General features: G+C 38.6%; 1 protein-coding gene across 1 annotated transcript in view; it reads left to right on the forward strand.

Annotated features, from left to right (window-relative positions):
• Positions 1-9,525: 9,525 nt before the first annotated feature.
• MTX2 (metaxin 2) overlaps positions 9,526-17,470 on the forward strand; it is a gene marked incomplete at its 5' end in the record, with an annotated part of 21,073 nt that continues 13,128 nt past the window's right edge. The window contains 2 exons of the mRNA XM_010175465.2: positions 9,526-9,580; positions 10,554-10,600. Coding sequence (XP_010173767.2) covers positions 9,526-9,580; positions 10,554-10,600 — 102 coding nt within the window. The remainder of the gene's footprint in view (positions 9,581-10,553; positions 10,601-17,470) is intronic.

Here is a 17,470-nt window from a genome sequence, read left to right on the forward strand (position 1 = left end):
CAGTCTTTCTCCATCAGCATTTTATTGTTACATGTTTTCTGCTAAAGTAATATCTTATTTTCTTATGCCAGAAATGAGATTGCACTAGAAATAATGGTAACAAAATTAGTAAATGAAAACTAACATGTATTTTGATATTGTCTAGTTTGATTTGCAAGTAAGCTTTCATCTGTCATAGAATGATGTGGATATGAGTGATGTTTAGGAGCCTAACTGTTCAGCTTACAGGAGGTCATAGAAAAAATGGTTTTGGAGCGGAACCAGATTTTTCTTCTCTTTCTCACTCCTTTTTTCTCTCTGGTCCTTGGATGTTCTGTTCTCTGACTGTGCCCAGGCAGGAACCTAGTCTCTTCTTATAGGTTTGGACCCTATGAGCAGCTTCCTTTTCAAAACAAGATACGTGAAAGAGCTTGGTTGCTGTCCTTCTTTGCTCCAGTTGAACAAACGTTGCATGTTGCTGCATTGCTGGGCATGTTCAGCTGTGTCTTTGAAAGTGACTGGGAAACTGCAGGTGTGTGCAAGCCATGGGGAGGACAGGGAGAAAGTCCACTCCAGGTTCTGAAGTTTTTATTGGTATTGTTTTTAGTTACTAAGATGAGATAGATGTCAGGTGAACATGGATGTTTTAATACAAACTGGAGGGAGTTACATGTAATAGTAAAACCTATGAAATGTGTAGGTTTGGAAGGATTGGAAACATCAAAGGAAAAAAAATTACAGTGGTGCTGCAAAGAATGCAGGAAAAATTAATAGCAGTCTCATTTAGGGGGAAAAAGCCCAACCAAAAAAACTAGAGTATGCATACTGAATTGGGAAGTAAGAATGCTGAGAGATGGGAATTTTTAACAGTTCTGCCTTCTAGCTTTTGTATAATGCAATTGAAGTGAATGTGATGCTTGCATCCCTAGCAAGAACTTTCAAAGGCCAACTGCATATGTATTTTTTTGTTTGCATTTGAATGCCATGTTGGAGAAACTCTGGATGCATTGGAGTGTGTTCACTGAAAGCTTTGGAAAAGAAATGAGGAAGACACTGAGGATATGATTAAAAGAACAGGGTAAACATTTACATATTTTGAAGTAGGGAGTCTGCAGTGTTTCCCAGAGGTGAAGAGCCCGGGAGGTGCTGTTGCAAATAGTGCTGTCTGTTTTGGGCTGACTTAAAGACTGTGAGCCCCAAAGCAGCATCTTCCCCCTTGCTAGTGGCAGTGCTTGGCTGGCTGACTGCACCAGTACCGTTTGCATTTCTACCCTGCAGAGTTCTCCTGCTCGGAGATCTCGGCTCTCCTTGTCCCTTTGCAAGACTGGCACAGAGAGTCTCTGTTGTCATCACGTCATATCTCGGGGTACTTCTGTGTTCAGGGCTGTGGGCAAGATAGGAAAGTGAGAATGAAGAGGAGCCTTAATGAAAGGCCAGGACTGGGTGGGCAGGAATTGCGTGTGGGGAGCAGCTTTTGGAGCAGGTATGGGATATTGAGGTCCTGTCTGTTGGGACGGATGTGTAGGATCTCTGTCGTGGATCAGAGTAGGGGTGCTGTGGATGAGAAAGCAGGGAGCTCCTTGGGCATTACACAGAAGTGGTGTTCAGACCACCTGCCAGACGTCCTTAGGGGAAGAGGAGTTCAGACTGCCACAAAGCAGCGGGTGTATCAATCTAAGAGAGCTTTCAAAGGACTCCTTTACAGTATGCAAGTGTGGATACATGGCTAAGAAATGTCCCAGTCCAGTAAGGCATTTAAGGCATTTGTGAGTGTCGTACCTCCACTGTCCTACTCTTCACAACTCCTGTGCTTGAACTTTCACTTCTTCAGTCGGGGACAAAGAGGGACAAGGGACTTAAGTAGCACAAAGGGAGGAGATTGATTGAGAGATCTATAAAAAGCTACAGTTAAGAATTACAGAGTTTTGTCGAGATGGAGCATTTATGCTGAATATCAGGAATAAGTAAAATAGCTTCAGCTTGTCAGGACTTTATAAATAAATCTTTTGAGATCATTTAGCTGGCACACTGTCTGATTTTTCTGAAGAAATCCAGATGTTGATCTAGGAACAAGTTTTATTTATGGATATGATTTTGTTGAGATTTTTTGGCCTCCTCTTGTGATGGAGGCATGATTCTGCAAGCGTGGAGATGCTGAGCAATCTCCCTCCTGTGGCCTCCCCTAGCAGTGAGAGCGCTGAGCACCCTGGAGGACTGAACTGCAGATGTGTATGCTCTGGAAAGTCAACTCAAAGACAGTAACAGAATTTGCCTAATGCTTAAATACAAGCGATTAATAGCTTGCTTGGAGGGTGAAGCAGCAGATTGTGTCATGCTAAATGGCTGCTGCAGTAATGTCACACGTGGACTCTCTTAGTGGTGCAGCCACAGGAAACTCAAGTTGGAGAATTACTGCTAAGATTGAGTCTTAATGTTGACAGTCTGCTTGATCAACAATTACTGAACGGTCGTGATTTCTTTGAATTACAGTATCTATGAAGGAGGCCTGGGATGTATTTAAGCAAATGATGTAATTATTTGATACATGATTTAATGCATACTGTTTAACTTGTGTGAAAGTCGGTTTTCATTTGGCAAGGCACTGTGAAGCACTTTTTGGTCCTTTGTCAGCAGAGCCAAGGAGTTGCTGATGCTTTCAGTTTTTCTTGGCCCTTGTTAGTTTACAGGATCAGGCCAATTACATGAAATTGATCTGTACTCAGTGTGGGTGGCTTGAACTGGTGGATCTTAAGGCAGCTAATTCACAACTTTCTTGTGCTTCCTTTATTGATCACCGTTAATGTATGACATGTATATTTTTAACTGCTTTGGTTCCAAAGTGGCTGCAGCTTCACCATATTAATAAAAATTTATCCCTCCACTTATTTCCTGTAATAAGAATATAGAAACACATAAATTCCTGGCATTTTCTTTTTAAACAATGTATTGCAACTGTAAAATATGACTGATTTGTATTAGGAAAAGAGAATTCAGTGATCATCTGCTTCTTTTTGATGCATCTTAATGTCAAGTGGCTAATAATCTTCTTTCCTTCTGGAGTCTGTGGGATAGCTTTCCATGTGGTTTTCTTTGGGTTACTACATCTAGAACACAGTGAGCAGCAGATCCCCCCACAGCACCAGTCTTGCCTGCTGGTTGTTACGACCTTTGCTGCATAATGTTTGGAGACTTGTAAGTAATGTTGTTGGATGTGAATATTGCCCAGATGTAAGACTAAATTTCTTTTTAGTGTTTACTCTTGTGAGAAAACAGTTTTGAGGTATCTCATTATAATTTAATCAAATTTGTACCTAGGGAGATGCTGAAGGAAAGTATGTGGAAATAATGTGTAAGTTAATCTCTCCAGCTATAATACTGCAATATAGTGATTCAAATTATTGCCAACTTTTTTTCGTTTTTTAATAGAGGATATCTTGCCTCTTGGCTGTTTTAACAGACCTTTAATGCCATGTGAACCAAACTGGTAAATACAGATGTTTTAGTTTTCCTTCTTTTTATGCAAGTTTAATATCAAAGTGTTTAGGAGGAATATAACAGAAAGGAAACTGATCCATGCAAATGTGGTGACTTAGAGGAGCAGTAGTTTTTATTTAATTTTAGACTAGATATAAGAAAGAAATTCTTTTACAGTGAGGGTGGTGAAACACTGGCACAGGTTGCCCAGAGAGGTGGGAGAAGCCCCATCCCTGGAAACATTCAAGGTCAGGCTGGATGGGGCTCTGAGCAACCTGATCTACTACTCCCTGCTCACTGCAGGGGGGGTTGGACTAGATGACCTTTAAAGATCCCTTCCAACCCAAACCATTCTATGATTCTATCATTTCTATACGATCCACAGACAACATTTCAGGATATTGCTCTGAGAAGATCACATGTTTCTGAGTCAGGTCCTCGTCTCACCTACACAACAGTGCACAGCGAACTGCATGGAAGAGCTTGTAAGTCGACCGAGTCCTTCATTTACAGAAGCAGAGAGAAGATATCAAAGGATAAATTGCTGACATACTGAGAATTAAGTAAATTTTAGTTTATTGGAGGTTTGGGGCAGATTGTCTTGATTTACTTCTCACTGTGTAGTTTCAGTACTTGAGAAATAATCAACAGGGTAGTAACATTCAGTGTTGATTCTTTAGCCTTGATTCTTATTAGGCATAGACTAGTTTTATAACAGAAAATTATTTCTGTCTGCACTGTCTTTCAGAAGTGTTCTTGCTCCACCAAAATTCTATGGTATTGCTAAAAGCTGGGAACAACCTAATTTCAAGTTGAGTGTTTTCCTACAAAAACTTCTAACCTGTTGATAACTTAATTTCCTATGCAGGAGGGAACATCTTGATGCCTGGATCCAGAGGTCTCTGGTGTTTTTCTGTGGCTGATATTCAAGAATGCTGCAGCTTGACAACAAGTGTGCTGAATGAGTGTCAGACTAGCAGGACAAACCACACTGCATACACTACTGCTTGAAACTGGCTATTCATACTAGACTGCCAAAGTAGCTAAATTCTTTAGCATATTCCACAATTTAACATGCAAAGTATTTAGTGTCTTCTCATTTTCACAAAGTCTTATTTTTTTAAGTAACAGAATTAGGCATAACTGTAAACCATTTATTTCATTACATCTCTTTCATCATCTTGAAGCTGCTTGGGGAAGGTGGGTGAAAATATCTGTTTCTCCCATCCATCGAGGCAGCACTGACACAGGATGAATAGTTTCCTGGTAATTCAGAGTGTAGGAGATGAAACCAAATTTTGTACACTCATAAGGTGGCTCTGAACAGCCTGGACAAAGAATTGGTGGGGCTGAGGCACTGCAGAGTTTTTTGGGAATGTGGTGCTTCCTCTTGCACAGACTTCACTGGGGGAATGTTACTGCAGCCTCTTATTTTTTGAATTAAAGTTCACCTCTGTGCAGGGATAGTATGTCCTGTTTTAAGAGCAGGAGTTGGAGCTCAGATGTGCATAGGCCTCAGGTGAGCTGCTAATCTCCTGCTGACAGTGGGGTCCAGTGCTCTTAAGTATTGCTTCTTACAGCATATGTGAATTCTTCTCTTTTTCTGTCCCAAAAGTATTTGTGTGAATAAAGTCTTATTATTGAAATGACAATTTGAAACGTCTGGAAATGTTGAAATCAAAATGCTGTTTGAATATCTGTCTCTAGCCTTAATGTTGCTCAAATAAAATATTTCACCACAAAATCTGAAAAATGCACCTAATGCAATACATTTTTAGTGGCAAAGAATTTGATGTGACTGTCATGACTCACTCTGTGTTTTAGAAATTGTTTTTGTAAGAGCAGAAATTATTTTCTCAGTCATTCTCTGACATGACAAGTGGAAGAGTCTAGGACTCTGTTTTAATAGATAGTTATAAACCTGGGTAATTAAAACTCCACTGGGAACATGCAACACACCAGTTCACAGAATTTTTTTCTAAAAGTATAATTTGACACCTAAGAACCCTGTTAACACTTTGAAATCTGCCTTTTCTATGCTAAACTGTTAATAAGTAAAACACTTTGACTAACAAACACATTGAGCTTAGTGAAATTTTCATGCATTTTTAGACATCCACAAAACCAAAGAAGGTTTTATGTAGGTGGTCTACTTGCCATTTGACTTCTCCAGTTGTTGTGATGCCACATATGCTGAATTTTCAGCTCCTAGGATAACAAGACTTATACAGTGATGCTTTCTGTGTCCATCTTCCTTTAATTCTCACTTCCCAGTAACTTTTGAACTCAGAACTTGTTTCAGACAAATTTAACGGGAAGGACTGATCCCGCAGATGGTTGTTTCCTATAACTGGCATTAAAACAAGCAGTGTGGTAGAGGAGAAGTAGGGAAAGACAACAGTATGAGGTTTGCTTCTCTTGAACAAACAACAGACAATCCACATGAAAGACTAAATATTTGAATTTGTTAAGCATGGGAAAAGTTTCAGTAGGATGGGAAGACAACTTTTACTAAAGACTGCAAGCCTGAGAGACAAACCCATTGAATACCACACAATAGTAATTCCTCTGATTATGGAGGCAGAAGGAAAAAACAAGTAGTTCCTTATTCTTAAGATATGTAGAGAAGATGTTCCTGTAAGGCATACTTCCAGGCAGTTATTTCATCCTCTGAGCAGCTAATGATAAAAACGTCTGTTGCGTAGGATCTTACACATAAATGTGATTCTGTGTTGAAAGCTTCTGAAACGGAATTGACATCACATTTGTTAATTTTCTCTTTATATACCTAGCACCACAGTAGCCGTGGTTAGCAGGGAAACGAACATCTACAGACAAGAAGATTATAGTTGCCAAAGGATAAACTGAATTTGACTTCATTAGTGCACAAATGATAAGTTTGTGAGGAGTTATTATAGCATTAATCAACTTGATGGATTGGAAATATGACAGAACTGAAGCAGCGTGTAATATTAGTGCCTATTATTCTACAAATTATGTCTTCACCTACATTCATAAGGCAACAGTCATTGCCGTACATTAAAGATGTTACACACTTTCTCCTTTTGTGGAAGCCTGTGACATCCCTTCAGTGATTCCTTCTCCTCTCTTGCCCCAGGGGGATTCTGGTCTCCCCCTAGCTGCATATTTTCACCTTACAGCTAATTGAAGTCCGCTTTGGACCTGATATTTGAACTCAGCTTGCACCTTATGAGTCTGGACATCTCATGTAGCAGTGTGTATTTAAACTTCTTGCTCCATCAGAAAAAATATTTCATTCTCTAAACATCTTTGAATAAAGAGAGTGAGTAGAAATTGGAAGATTCGGGACAGATAGTGAGTATTTAATTCTTGCATTTCCAGAGAATTGCACAGACTTTGTGTATGTACCTCTGGTCTTGTTGAACAAGATGTGCTGCATGCAGTTCTGAATGCAAGCTGCAGAATATTTTTTCTAGGATATGAGTAATAATACATTATTCTTAATGTGAAGTTGATTGTTTTAAAATCCAGTCTGTACAGTGATAGCAAAATCAATTATCTTTTCTGTTCTGTGTATAAAGAGCTGAAGGCTGTGGTTCAAGGCTCGTGAGCATGTGTCAACCTCATCCAAACACGGTCAGAATTGTGGCCTCCCTTTGGAGACTGTCAGGTACAAAGTGCAAGGGGTATTATTCATTCGTTTTCTTAAAACTGATGAATTTTGAGTTTAAGGTGTACTAATAACGAAGGCTGAGATTTTCATGTGGCTCTTTGTCCTTGTTTCATTTACTTGTCAAAAGACATAGATTAGCATACTACTAAACTGTGAATGAGTGAATGCGAAGATTTTAAACTACTGTTGTCCTTTCCTTCCCTCAAGTTGAACGTGTGCTCCTGTGTACTAAGGCTGTGGGATAAAGACTTCATATCACAACTGACAGAATTAGGGTCAGCAGATACAGTTCATGAAAATCTGTATGTGCTCAGTAGAATGTGGAAGGAAAATTTAAGGGCAAACAAGCTACAAAAATATTCTACTTGTGCTTTAGTTTATAGCATGGATATGGCATGCCATAGCAGCGGTGTAGTTTTGGATTCTGGCTTTTGCCAAGAAGCTGTTTTATATTTATCTATCTATCTATCTATCTATCTATCTATCTATATCTATATATATATCTATATATCTATATATCTATATATCTACATGGCTGCATATAGTTTAGTGCCAAGATCAGATTGGAATTAGTGTTTGAATTTCTTGAAATATACCTAGCTCTTTAGTTGGAAAATTAAAAGTCCAGTTGATTTTTGTGAGTCTGAAATGTGTCAGTCTTGTGCTTGTGTAAAAATAGGCCACTTCCAGTTTGGGCTGGAATCTGAGAATTTGATATAAATCTGACATTTCAGTCTGAACAGGGTCAGGCAGAAATTTTCGGTAGAAATGAACCCATGCAATTTGAAGTTCTCCATACCATTTTGGGCATGTGAAAAAGATGTTTTCACTGGTTGGCTGGAGTATTTATGAGATCAATGTACCTTCGTGACTTAGTTACTTTTGTAAGTATCTCGGAGTTCAGCACTGACAAGTTTGCTGAAGTATAGTAATAACATTCTTAATTTCCTTATTCCATTTGCTCTTGCAAGACTTCAGTGGACCTGAATAGATAAATTATTTTAAACAGTTAAGGGTACAGTACCGCAGACACTATCTTAGTATCTTTTTATTTAAAGAAGTAAATGTACTTTCACCTCAAGAATTTTTACTCCAGGGCACAACTTTAATGGAGGGGTGTAAAACCAATAACTGCTACAATGAAACATAAAACATTTTTTCATGACACTTAAATGTGATTAGTTGCTTTCTCATGCCCATACTAGTATAGCTTTGATAGGCTCTGTACCTTAATGTTAAAGGCAGTGACCTTTGCAGAACTGTGTACAGTGTTACAAGCTTTACAGTTCTGTGTGACTTCCATAAAAGTTAATACTTTATGACTATCCAAAAAGAATGATAGTGAGAAAATTGTGCATTTTTTTGAGTTCTGAGGGCAAAGACACAAAGATTGACCTTACTGAAGCCAGTAGCATATTTCTGTTTGAACCACACATAGTTATTTATAGACATTATTGCTTTAAAAAAATAATGTGATTAGAGCATTAATTTTGTTTACAAATAGCTAGTTTGGGTAGAACGCGAGGTTTGAATTGGTATTTAAAAATAGATTTTTAATCAAACATTAACAAGGAATGTAATGGAGAAAAAACAATGTGATGACCTGTTATCTTAATGCTACCATTAACAGTAAATCAGTACTGATTATTATTTTTGCCTTCCATAAATTCAAGTGGTGTATGATTGATTAAGTACAATGGTTCTCAACTGGAAGATGTGATTGTGTTTTATTTCCTTGCCTTTTTTTTTAACAACTGTTCATCTGTACTGAACTGATGATGCAGTTTTTTTAATGCATATTGACATCCTTGTTTTAGGGTTGATCAGTACATCATTTAAAGCAATAGGCAGTCCCAGTCATCCTGGTGGGTAGGTTTCTGACATGCCTGAGCACCTGGCTTTATGGGTATTATATAGGACCAGTGAGGATGCGCTTTAAAAGACAGAAAGCTTTTCCATTTCCCCAAAGCATTCTTCACACTCGATTTGGAGGTTTGTACCTCACTCGTCTGTTCCTTGTTCTGTTCTTTCCAGAATTCTTTGTTTACTACCTTAATAAATAGTGCTCTTGAGAGTGGCCAGAGTTGTGATAGGAATGTCCACAAGGATGTCTTTATAGCAGAGGGAAAACAGCTGCTTTAGCTGCTTGAGAATTTCAAGGCCATTCTGTAATGTAGCTTGAATTTTAGCTTTTCTTACAACAGTAAATTTGGGGACTTAGTTTTCTGCTCTGTGTTGTCCCTCTGTGAGCAGGAGAGAAGTATGGGAGAAGAGAGTGACAGTGGGACATTTTTAGGGGAGGTTAAATCTTGCATCAGCTTCGTTGCAATTTGAGTTCCTGCTCTAGGTAACGTTTGTGTTCAGTCAACATCTGCGAGCACATTGTTGTTTGGCTTGCTTAATTAATTCCTCTTCTTTCCACAGCCGCAGAGCCTTGGCCTGAAAATGCTGCATTGTATCAGCAACTGAAGGGTGAGTTGTTTTTTGCACTGTTTTTTGCAATTAATAATTATTTTTAGAAAACACATTAAATATGCACTAAGATAATTAACTACAAGGAAGCACAGAAACTGTTAGAGGAGTCCTTTGTGTTGTTTGTCTGGTCAGAGGTTTAGATACTCTTGTGCCTGCCAATATAAACCAGCTATTCATGGCCTATAAGGTCCTTGGTTTATTATTGACTCATTATATTGGCTGCTGTAGGCAGTGTAAAATGATGTGGTTGCAGGCACAGTTGGCAGATTTACTGCACCAATAGCTGAGGTAGCAGATTTTTGAAGTCTTGTGGTAAAGTGGGCTCTCAGTAAAAAGGAACTGTTAAAATGTATAGGCTAGGATGGTTCAGGCTCCCTTTAGCAGCTCTTCATATATCATCAGATCACATTATGGCCCCCATTTGGGGCTCAGCAGCCTGCTACAGTTGTCAGAAGACTGCAAAGTAATGAAGACTAATAGGTAGCAGCCCTAGTCTTCTAAGCATGGAATTTTTATTGCAGTGAACTTGTCATCTTTCTTTTGTGTGACAGACCTAGACACAGTGTGCAATATTAACTGCAAGCTGCTTTTATAGGTTTCTGAATGCTTTTACTTTTGAGCCAGAGGAGTTATGAAGACGCGGTTTTATTTAACTTTGATTAGAAGAAGATTAATTGGGATAAAACTCAAGCATTTGGTTTTCAGTTGGGAGGATTTTTTATTGTACATTGTTAGTAATATATGATAAATGCAATTGCATTTGCAGCAGAAATATTCCTGGTATTCTTTTTTTTTTTTCTTTTTTAATATTCATATCACAGATTTTCTAGTCCTGCTGCATAATAATTATATATGTGCTTCTTGTTTTGTGTGTAAGAAATGCAACCCAGGATGGGTCACAGTTACAGGTCAGTAGCTAAATGGGCACTATTTTTTGTAATTGTGTTTTTTTGTTTTTTTCTTTCAACAGAGGATCAAATTTTGCTTTCTGATAATGCATCTTCCCTTGCTGTTCAGGTAAAATGTAATCTTTTCTAAACTAAAGATGTTAATTCCATTTTAATTTTTGAATTATTATCTAGCTACAGGAACTGTATTTAGCTAAATGAATAATGTAAGAATGATTTCTGTCAAAATCAGTGACTTATTTCGTGCATCTGATGTGCTTTACGTTGTCATTGAAGTGCCAGAGCCTAAAGGACACGAGGATTTTGAGAGTCCTATATAGAGTGCCGCTGCTTGTACTTGTATTTATATTAGTCTATGTTTGTACAGTATCTCCTTGTCTGCCTACTCTGGGGGCTGTGCATGGTTCTCTCCTCAGTCACTTGATATGCTAGTTCGCCTTGTAACATCTTTAGTGATGCTTGCTGGTTGTTTAATTCTCAAAGCTAATATTGCCCCAAACTTGAGGCGTATTTGCTTCATGCTGTAGGTATCAAATCTGTATATGTCTCTGATAGGTTTTCTCAATTTCATCATGTATATGGAGTGGAGATCTAATGTGGTTTTTAGAAATAGTTCATATAATTGACAAACTTGCATTTTTGATTGACTTAAAAGCACCTTTGTGGCTGTGAAGTCCGTGTAAACGCCATTAATCTGTTAGGTTCAGTAACCCCAAATCTCAAGGGGATGTTTTCCCCATTAGTAGAGAGGGCCTGGCTGTCAGAGGTGCTGGTGAGCAGGATGTCTGTAAGGTTCCTGTTCTTCAAAGCAACTTTGCTTATGCTTTGAGTAGTAGGGAGTTGCCCTGTTCCCCTGGTTCTTGCTTTGTGTGTGTGGTCTAGCTCAGAGCAGCTCTAGCAAGCAGTCTTTGAGGGCTATTGAAAAAGGTCACATCTCATTTAGACAAAGTAGGACACTTGAAGACTGTAACTGACATTACCAGTAAAAAGGTTGGGATCATTTGATTATGGTAACTACTTCCAGGATCTCTAACTTTTTTTCTTCCAGTCTGGCAATCTAGGAAATACCTCTAAGAGTAAATTCTGTTGCAGCAAGAAGGTACCTTTATCCTTCGCTGGAAAGATGAGTGATGTTTGTTACATCAGATGAATGGTGCAGTGTTTATTTGTTTGGGCAGTGTGTTTCATACGGTGCCTTACAGTAACGCAAATAAGTGTTTGTTGCTTACTTGATCTTGGTGTTCCGTTTTACTCCAGCAATTGTATTTTTGTGGTTCTCATGAATTTTCTTACTATCTAACAATGCATATAGGTGTGGCTTGTATTTAAAACACAAAGAAAAGAAACAACAGCATAACCCTAAAATTTCCTTTTCTAATGCATCATTTTGCTTTACTGTTTCCAGTCCATTGTTATCCTACACATGTCACTTAGATGATAAATTAACTATAATATATTAAAAATGCTTGTTTTTCTTCAATATTCTCTAGCTGGACAGCTGATAGTAGCCATGACTATAAATATGGCTCTGGTAGATATCTGATCTTAAACTTTATAGAACAATTTTTTATTGGGGAATCATATCTATTTTGAAGAATCTCTGTACCATGGTTGTGGCTGTGAAAGAATAGCTATCCCTGGTGTGTTTGATCAGTTTTGAAATGATACTAGGGCCTGTTGTTATGTCGTACTAGCTTAGTGATCAGAAAGCTTTAAATATACTGATGTGTGTTGCATAATGAAATTCCTGAATTCCTCTGTTTTAGAATTTACTTTTTATTCTGATGAGAGCCTGTTTATCTTTTTACGGGATGAAAGCCTGTTTATCTTTTTACTGGATGTCTTTTTGCTGGGTTTGTTGTTTCTTTTTTTTTTTGAGGGGGTTAGTTCTTTTCCTCATGAAGAAGTGGGAATGGGGAATAGGAGGAGAAGTAAGAGCTGGTACCTGGGACTTTTTTCCCCACTGTTGTAATTCCTTTTTCCCCCCTGTTGCTGATTTGGGGCACATGGTAGCAGATACATAGCTTGTTCATGGCTTGTTGAACTTCCATGTGGTGAAATCGCATCAGAATTTTGAGTTCCACTGATCAAAAGAGCATGTGGAGTCAACTGACATTAAATCTTTAAGGAACATGGTTCACAACAAGATTCTAAATGTGCTGCAACTGGTCTTTCAGATCTTACTCAAGATCTCCTTACAGCACCTCTTCATAATGTTGCTCTGGAATAGCTCTCAGAGGACATATATGCAGATAGCTACATATAAAATAAAGAATAAAATCCAACACCATAGCAAGGCAGAGTAGAAGTTGGCTGTTTTAAAATTGATGACCCTGCGATACAGATGGCGTTTCATGTACCTCTTGCAAACAGAACGGATCAAGCAGACAGCAGAGTAAGTTACTCTCAGTGTAGGTGTATCAGACTATTGCAGGCATTTTGTTTGAATTAATGAGTAGTGAGGGCTGCAGATTGAACATAGGTGGCTGGTTGAGTCTTGCTGTTTTAATGATGATCCAACTTCTCATTGTGCAATGAAATCTGGACTCCTGACTACAGCTACATGGGAGATAAGAGCGAGGAGGACAGAGTCTTCTGGGAATTGCTAAGTAACTGTGGTGGTGCCTTCAATAGTTAAAAACCAGCTGAACTAACTGGAAAAAAAAATCCCTCTCATCTTGTAGAACCTCTCTGCTGATTCTGGTAGGGGCTTTTTGTGGTTATTGTTGTTTGTTTTTTAATTCTCTTCTGCCCATTGTTGTTCTTGAAAACAGACTAAATTAACAATTCCTTTGTCTTTTACTGGGTTCAGATTCTTTATATTTGCTGAAAATGCAACATAACTTCAAATGAGCTAGTGCATTATCTCTGGTACATCTTGGTGTTTTCACTCCTTGTTTGTTAACTTGAAATAATGTGTTATACAGTCCTGCTGAAAGTGAAGCCCGTATCATGTTAGGCTGTAAAATCTTGATATTGAATGAAGTTTTATTTTCACTGCAAAGGAATTAAAGTCAAGGGCAAATACTAATCAGTAAAGATTATCCAAATACAGGAAAGAGAACGTTGGATGTAGAATGAAGGCTGTGTTCTTCTTGGGAGATGTTCAGCCCTGTTCCCAATAAAGTTAATGAAAACACATACACCTCCTGGGTAACATGACTCATGATTAAAACCATTCGCTTATTTATTGTACAGCTTCCATTATACAGCGTTCTTGCTTATCGGTCTTACCATAGGAAAAAACCCACCAAAGACTAGAAGCAAATACACAACTGTATTTCAATAACAAAACAACCCCACAACTTCAAGGAGAGAAAAATGGAGTTTTAAATAGATTAAAACTGAATTAACTTAGGAAAGTATACTTCTGTCTGAAGCAGAGAGCCTGTCCGGGACCCTCTCCCTGTGGATGCCCGGTGAAGCCTTTTTGTTCAGCGCCTGGGTGGAAGGAGTGTGGCTGAGTAGGAGGTAGGGGGTTAATGCAGCTGCGCTGTGCCAGGCCTCTTGCCTCAAATGGCAGAGCATCTCTGTGCACTGTTCCAACTTGTTGGGAGGAGGAATGTGGATGTTGAGGCTGCCGCTGTTATTACAGGTTCTTCTGAAATCGTTATGCAGGTAGTCTCAGAGTCGTGCTTAAAAAGCTGTCTAAAATGTTCAGGATTGTGGAAATTCTCATAGCTATCCTGAGGTTAGAGAGCCTGCAGCTCATTATGTTAAGATCTGTATTAATTGCTTGTGCAATTGATGTCCTTGTAAATGGTCTTAATATATTCCAGGAAAGTGCGTTTAGAATTGTCTGTTCTTAGTCCTGAATGACAGAAGGATGTTTGGGCAATTTAAAGTAGTGTTACAGGGACCAACTGCTTATTTACTTCAACAAGTAATCAAATAAATGTGTAAATCACATATGATTAATTGCCCTTGACAGATTTGTGATTTCTTTTTTGTTTTGTTTTCTTTTTTATGTATGTGTGTATGAATTGTGGTTTGGTTTTTCTCTAGACAGAACATTAGCAGAAATTTGAACTTGTTGCTGAGGCTTGAACAAAGGCTTAGTACTGAAATGAAAATCTGACAATTTATTTTTTTTTAAAGAGAATAAAAGCTGGAATTCTTCACGATGAGAAAAGCAGTATCAACATAATCAATCTAACAGCATTGTGTTGTGGCTGAAAACATGCTTAAATCCCAAGCCATACAGGTACTGTTTGTGAGTGAAACATCTTTCATATAGTTCTAAGATGGAATTACCCCTGAATGAATAGCATATTCATTTATCTTCAAAACCTCTGCTACCAGTGAATCTACTCTTTCCGCATTCTAGAACAAGAATTACATTATACCATTAGAGCAGTGTTGTGCTGCAGTGTAAAATAGATTGTTTTGGAGAATGAACGTGGCTTTGCTATAAATTACATTCACAGGTACAAAGGAATTTGTTATTTTGTTTAAAATAGTCACAAATATAATTAAGCTCTTAATTTATGTTAAACTACCAATGTGGCCATTACCATAACTGGATTAGGAATTTAATCTGTCATTCAAAGAATGATACTGAACAGTTTTCATTTATAACCTTAGACACACTATTTCAGTTACAGGGTCTGCAGCTGTTTGATATGAAAACTGAATTATTCTTTAGATTTGTTCATAGTTTTTAATTTTAAAATGTGTTCCTGCAATAAAGTAGAGAATAACTCTTTATTTGTCGTCACTTATTGTCCTTTGTATGCTCATGAAATAATGTAAAAATGAAAACAGAAAACGCCTTTCACTCTTTCTTCGCAGCAGTATTGTTCGAGTGCTTTTAGAAGTGCTGCTGAATAAGAGATGGCTTGGAATGGCTTGTTTTTTATTAAAAACTAATCATGAATATATCTTTTTCAAATGAAGCCTGGAGTGTGCCATCTGAAAATAGTGTTCCTCATGTGGGGATGTAAGTTGTGAACTATTTGAGTCTTGGCATAAGTAATTTCATTCTTGCCTCTGATCTCAGAAACTGCAATCTGGATATGATTTACATCAAGTTGTAACTCATTTTTAATGAGTATATGTGTTCGCTCGTATTATTCTGAGAGGGGTCTGGTGGGGAAGAGGCAGGCATTGTGATGGAGCTCTGACAGGGCGATTCGCTGTCTGGCGCGTGTTATGTTTCCCACTGACAATGTCCAAACAGCCCTTTCTTGGCTGGGGAGGACAAAGAGGAAGGGAGAGCAAGAGAAAAAATGGCACCTATAACAATTAACGGTAGGAAAAAATACATATCCCCTCCCTTCTCCTATTCCTCCCCATTGTATTTCATGCACAGTCATTTTCCATCCTTGTCATCATAGGAAGACACAATGGCATCACTTTCTTGCATTGTTTCGGGGGTGGCAGCAGCAGCAGAGATGAGAATGTCAGTCGGGTGAGAAGAGGAGGAAGGGGAGGGTGGGGTGAGTTACCCTTCGGCTGGCTGTGGTTTCTGGGCTGTGGGCTTCTGAACTGTGCTAAAGCAGCACAAAGGTGATTGCTCTGGTTATTTTTTTTAGATAATTGAAGTCCAGTATACTACCTACATTTTGAATTTGAAATTGGGCAGGCTATAATTAAAAAAAACAAGTCTTAAGCTGATTGTGTCTTTTAGGCAACGCTGCTGTTTTAAATGTGCTCTGTAATCCTGGCAGGAAGTGTCACCTGCCATGATTGAAATGAATGATAGGCATAAGATTGTTGATTAATTTTATAACAAATGTCACCTCAAAGCTTCCTATCAGCCCTTTTCACATAGCTGCTGATACTTCATTCTGTTGCAGCAAAAATATGCACTGGCTTGTTCTGTGTTGACTTTGGAAACAGAGTGGCTCACGCTACTACTCTTCGGGAGGAGCAGGCAGTGCAGTGCAGACCATAGTCCTGTTTGGATCAACGTGCAGTAGGGCAGGAAAGGCACTGAGAGGCTTCTCCATGCTTTTTCTTCAATTTGTTGTCCTCACTCCCCCACTCTTTTGTCCCTACCCTGTAACAGTAAATATTGGAGGGCAGGGGAGGACAGACAATTCATCTGGTGGCTCCTTTTTTTCCTCCTTCTCCTCTGTTTCTCCTCATGGGCTTGCAGCAGCTTTCCACCTCCCTGTCTACAGCAAGGTCTCCCATTAAAAACAAGGGGCACAGAGGCAGTAGCAACTTTGTACTCTTGGTGCTTTCAGTCTGGAAGAAGAGAGGTAGTATTGCTAAAAATACATTGTTCACATTTCTCCCTTCCCAGGTGCTGGAAGAGTAGGTGATGCTACAGGTAGAGAAGGCTGGAAGACTGTGAGACAGAGGACTGTTAGCCTGCAGGGAGGAGAGGCAGAGAGCATGCCTGGGAGAGCAGCTGACAGACCCTATTAAGCCAAATCTTTATTTTTTAATACCTTTATCCGTTTCTCACATTGAGATAATCCAAAGAAAGGACACTTTGTTCCAGAAATAACTTAGAGAAAAGTGTTTGTAGCAGACATTATATTGAACATAAGTTACTAAACTGGACAGTTTTCCAGGCATCTGCTTCAGTCATTGGCCAAGGCTGATACTGCACAAGAAATGGAGCCCCTGTTTTTAAAATTACAGAAATGCAAACAATCAGTGGAACATATGGATAAAGGAGGCACTCCTGATGATACCAGGGGAATAAACTCAGTTCTTCCCAATTTGAGATTTCATTACCCTTGTTTTATGCTACATTAACTAGTATGAGCCATGAAATTACTCATTCCTTTTAAGACCCTAAGTGTTTTGGTTTGATGTCCTTCAGTTATAGTGAATTCTATATATTTATGCTTGAATGAAATTTCCTTTATTTGTGTAAAGTCTGTTGGGCAGTCATCTCTTGATCTTCTGTATCATGGGCAAGGGGAAATAAGAATGTTAATCTCTCCTCTTCATGAATTGATCCACATAATTAAGTCTTTGGATAAGTGATAAGCATAAAAACCCAAGGTTATCCTTTCCAGCA

This window comes from Antrostomus carolinensis, unplaced genomic scaffold, assembly GCF_000700745.2.
Source record: "Antrostomus carolinensis isolate BGI_N321 unplaced genomic scaffold, ASM70074v2 scaffold23989, whole genome shotgun sequence".
Lineage (NCBI taxonomy): Eukaryota > Metazoa > Chordata > Aves > Caprimulgiformes > Caprimulgidae > Antrostomus > Antrostomus carolinensis.